Here is a 4,628-nt window from a genome sequence, read left to right as displayed (position 1 = left end):
TTCCACCGGTAATCCAGTTACCCCAGAATTACAATTTAATACAATCGGTACAACTGCAACCAACGAGGTACCACAGCGAAACTAAAGTTATGTACGTTCGATTGTACGTTTACAGTTTCTGAGCGCTCCAAGTGGGTAGTCTGGCTGTTAACATCGTAACAAGTAATGGATATGACGTGTCGGACGGCCATCACAAACTGCTGTGGAAGGAACAATGGTAGAAGTTTTCGTGAATGCCTAAATAAGTAAATAAAAAATAGCATTTTTAAATGAAGGACCATTTTTTGTTTAAATTACTTAACATGTACCACTTCAGGTTTGACAAACTTTACTGAGGTTAGAGGCAAAATTAAATCAATTGTCTTTCAACATTTGTTACTGTTTAAGATTCAAATATATTTTTGCTTTTTATTATATTTAATTCATTATTTTATATAACAAATCGGAGCAGTTAAATCTTGACCATAGACCAGACTTCAATCCAATATTTAGTTGGTTTTACATGTGTTATTATTAGCGTTCTATAAGGTTTAGAACTTACAAATAAAAAACAAATGTATACGTTCCGATAGCACGATCGCAATGATAAATTTGTTATTTTCCTTCAGAAAATTTGGATTATTATTTGTTTAGCTTTATGAGCCACGTTTCAAACCAGCATAAGTAAACAATTACAACAATAGATTTTAAATTTTTATCTCAGGAAATTTCCAACATGATTTCTTTGCTGTATAGTTAACTTTTTCAAGCATTTTGAATTATATATTTCTCATTTTAAATGTTAAAATCACAGCATTTTTCTTGCTTGATAGGTATGTATTAAAGCAAATATAAATAAACTATTTGATAAATGTAATTTTTTTATTTCAGAAGATTCTTGTAATTATTTTTCTTGTTATATAGGTAACGTATTAAAGCAATTGGAATTATAAATTTCATATTTTAAAATTCAGTATTATTTTTTCATTCGGTATAAAAAAGCATAACTAAACTGTTACATATAGGTAAACCAATAGAACTAATATAAAGTATTACTATTTTCATGCAAAACATGAGTGGATTTTAAGATGGGTATTTAAAGTTGGATAAAAATGTGCAACTACTACGTGTGTGGCTAAGCGCATCCCACCCTTGAGCCATTGTCTTGCGGAATTGCTTTCCTTATCTGCGTATCTATCAGTCGTGCAACTCAGCAGCAAAACACTCACTCCCCTCTGTGGGTGGGGGGGAGGAGGGTGTCACCTCCCTTGTGGATACGTAAACGGTCATGTGACATGTACTCACAATTTAATTAAATAAGTAATATTATTTAATGAAAGGCTTACAATTTTGACAGTACGTAATACATATCTAAATATTTCTACAGATTTAACACGAATAAATGAATTTTATTTGTCCTTATCAAAAAAACATGACAAAACAAACAAACATATATATACTAGCAGTTACCCGCGGCTTCGCACGCATTTTCCTGTTGAAACCTCGGACAATTTATTCATGTATTCTTTATCTATGACATAATAAACACTCCTGAGATAATCGATAGTCACTCAAAGCTATTCCAATCTCCTGATCCATTTTAGATTTAAGTTTAAAGAACAGTTTTTTGGGGCCCTGAAGTCGTAAAGTGAAACAGTTTTTATAAGATTCGTATTCCCTCGAACATTCGATGATAATTTATTGAAGTGCTCCGACGATTTCAGTAACAATAAGAGTTAACCTTTTTATATCCCAATGACGAAAGTGTTATCATCTAACTAAAAAGTTGGTGCGGTCAATATGAGTCTGTTCTGGTCGTTTAACCTCCTGAGACCCAGGGATTTTTGTTGTTTTTTCTAATTAACTCCTAAGTGACTAATACTAGGCCATTAACTACAACTCAGTTGAGTCCTGAGCGTAAACTGATGTATACTTAAACAAATTCCTGAGTGCCTAGTATTAGTCACTTAACTTCAAAAATTCTCTCCATGGCTTGCTGGTTATCAGACTGCCCCATAGGGGGTAGCACTGTACAGGTTAGAATGTTCCTTGTTGATGTAGTTCCTCAACTCACCGCTAGGGGGTCAGTGTGACACAGCATTGAAAACAAACAAGATGGCAACACCACCCAGAAAATCATCCTCTACAAATCAACGATGTAAGTAGATAAAACCATTGTTTTACTTTATAAGTTATATTTATATGTCATAAACACATCACAAGGTTATTATGTAGTGTATTAAATGCAACAATAATCAGTTTCTTTATAGGACAAATTGTTGTGCAATCTAAGTGACTAATATTAGGCACACAGGGCTAAAGACCAAAAGGCAGTATTTTACTAATACCTAATACTAGTAACTTCGGTCTTTATTATGTTGAATTTCAGTATAAACTTTTTTACAGTGACACCAAGAAAAATCAATGCTTGTCTGTTTTGGGACTGATGATTCTGAGATCGAGGATTTCAATGATGAAGAAAATGAAGATAATGTCCTCAGTGCCAGCACAAGAGAGCAATCTTTATTTCAAGCGAATTGGAGTGACAATACTGACAGCGACCCTGACTATCATCCCTCAACTAGTGACAGCGATACCGAACCCACAACATCAACAGCAGTAAAGGTAACTTGATCATCAAATTTCTTTATCCTAATCTAACCTAATGTAATCTAACTTATACAAACAAAATACATGTAATTACTATGGTTACACATTCTACTTAAAATTCTGTTGAAAATTATTAAATACTTTAACTGAGTACATGATTTATTTTATTTTATTGATTGTTTTCAGAAAAATCAACTAGCCAAAAAGGAAGAAAAATACTAAAACTGCAACCACCAATCAAGAGAACAAAGAACATACCTACTGCCGAACCATGGAGAAAAGACATTTTTTTCTCCTGATCCTGTGACTCTTCACGAACCTTCGTATATACCACTGGACTGTACGAATTGGAGTAATGAGAAGTTTTGTTGAACTATATTATGATGATGATATTCTTTTACAATTTGTGGAGAAAAGCAACCAGACTTATGTACTTAAGACAGGTAAAAGTTTGAACTTATCTTTGAGAGAATTCAAAGTTTGGTTGGGAGTAAATTTTGTAATGTCATCCCTACAGTTGCCCCAAATACGTATGTATTGGGACAAGGAATGGAGAGTTGCTGTAGTTGCTGATCATATGTCTAGGGACAGGTTTTTTCAAATAAGAAATTCACTAAAAATTGTCTTTGATGATGACATTAATGAAGAGCAAAGGAAAGTCGATAGGCTATGGAAAATAAGACCACTGATTGACCGTGTTTTGTTAGGATGCTTAAAACAAACCAGAAATCAACACATCTGTATAGATGAGATGATGATACCCTTCAGTGGCACAAGTGACTTAAAACAGTACATTCCCAACAAGCCCAACCCATTAGGAATTAAGGTATTTGTTTTGGCTAATCCTACTGGGATTATATGTGACTTTGTGGTTTACCAGAATCAGACCACCTTTACTCAAGATATTGCTGGAAGCTTTTGGCAATGTGAGTCTGCCGTTCTTTATCTAACTCGGTCTTTAGTTCCTGGTCATGTCATTTACATCGACAGATATTTTAATACTGTACGATTAGCTGAAGAACTTCTTAATCGTGGAATTAGATGCTCAGGGACTTTAAGGAAGGATAGGCTTCCCCAGGATAATGATCTTCCTGACGACAAGATTTTTAAGAAAAGCCAAAGTAGGGGTTCAGCCACTGTCAGTGTTCGCGCCGATGGTGCGATAGCATTAACAAAGTGGCTGGATAACAAATCCGTAACTATGATCTCAACTAATGAGTCCGTTGAGCCCATGTGTGAGGTTAAAAGGTGGTCAAAGGCTGAGAAGAGGTATATTCAAGTGTCCCAACCAAGTGTGGTGCAGTCATACAACAAAAATATGGGAGGGGTGGATTTGATAGACAGAATACTATCTTATTGCCCTTCGAGATCTAGAACTAAAAAATGGACAGTTAGATGTTTATTGCACTTTTTTGATGTAGCCCTAGGAAATGCATGGCTTCAGATGAGGGAGATTAAGAAATCGTCAGGAGTATCTCCCAAGGACATTGTTCAATTCAGGCATTTCAAGTTGGAATTAGGTAAATCCATGATTGAGAAGAATAGTGTTCGTCTGGATGTTGATGAAAATGGGGATGAAGATCAAGGACACCAAGAAGAAGGATTTTTGGATCGTAGGAAGAGTGCGGGCCCATGTTTAGAGAAAAGACTGCAAGGCGCCACCCACTTACCGGAGGTGACAAAGAAAATCCAAAAGAGGTGTGCTCTTCCAAAGTGTTTAAAAAAATCTACTGTTTTTTGTACACAGTGCAAAGTTTATCTTTGCCTTGTAGATGGAAGGAACTGTTTTGCTAAATACCACACAAAGTAATTTGAGGGTCATGATTTAAAAATCCTAATTAACTTAGTATTTTTAATTAACTCAAAAATCAACAGAAACTGTTTATTTCGAAATGTCATCCCGAGTGACAGCGCTATAGTCACGATCCTTTCCTTCATCCCTTGTCCACAGTCAGCTGCGCTGTACTTGAACCGACCCAAAAGGAGGGAGGGAGAGAGTGAGAGAGAGAGGGGTGAGAGAGAGAGGGAGAGAGGGAGTA

At 35.5% G+C, this 4,628-nt stretch overlaps 1 protein-coding gene across 1 annotated transcript; it reads left to right on the top strand.

Moving 5' to 3' along the window:
* Positions 1–2,403: 2,403 nt before the first annotated feature.
* Positions 2,404–4,287, top strand: LOC124371143 (piggyBac transposable element-derived protein 3-like; the record flags this gene model as incomplete). Its single annotated transcript, XM_046829455.1, has 2 exons — positions 2,404–2,604; positions 3,107–4,287. Coding segments are annotated over exons 1-2 (1,382 nt in total), but the record flags the coding sequence as incomplete, so codon positions are not given.
* Positions 4,288–4,628: the final 341 nt, after the last annotated feature.

The sequence above is a fragment of the Homalodisca vitripennis genome, unplaced genomic scaffold (genome assembly GCF_021130785.1).
Source record: "Homalodisca vitripennis isolate AUS2020 unplaced genomic scaffold, UT_GWSS_2.1 ScUCBcl_995;HRSCAF=4034, whole genome shotgun sequence".
Classification (NCBI taxonomy): Eukaryota; Metazoa; Arthropoda; class Insecta; order Hemiptera; family Cicadellidae; genus Homalodisca; species Homalodisca vitripennis.
This window is presented reverse-complemented; position numbering and strand designations above follow the sequence as displayed.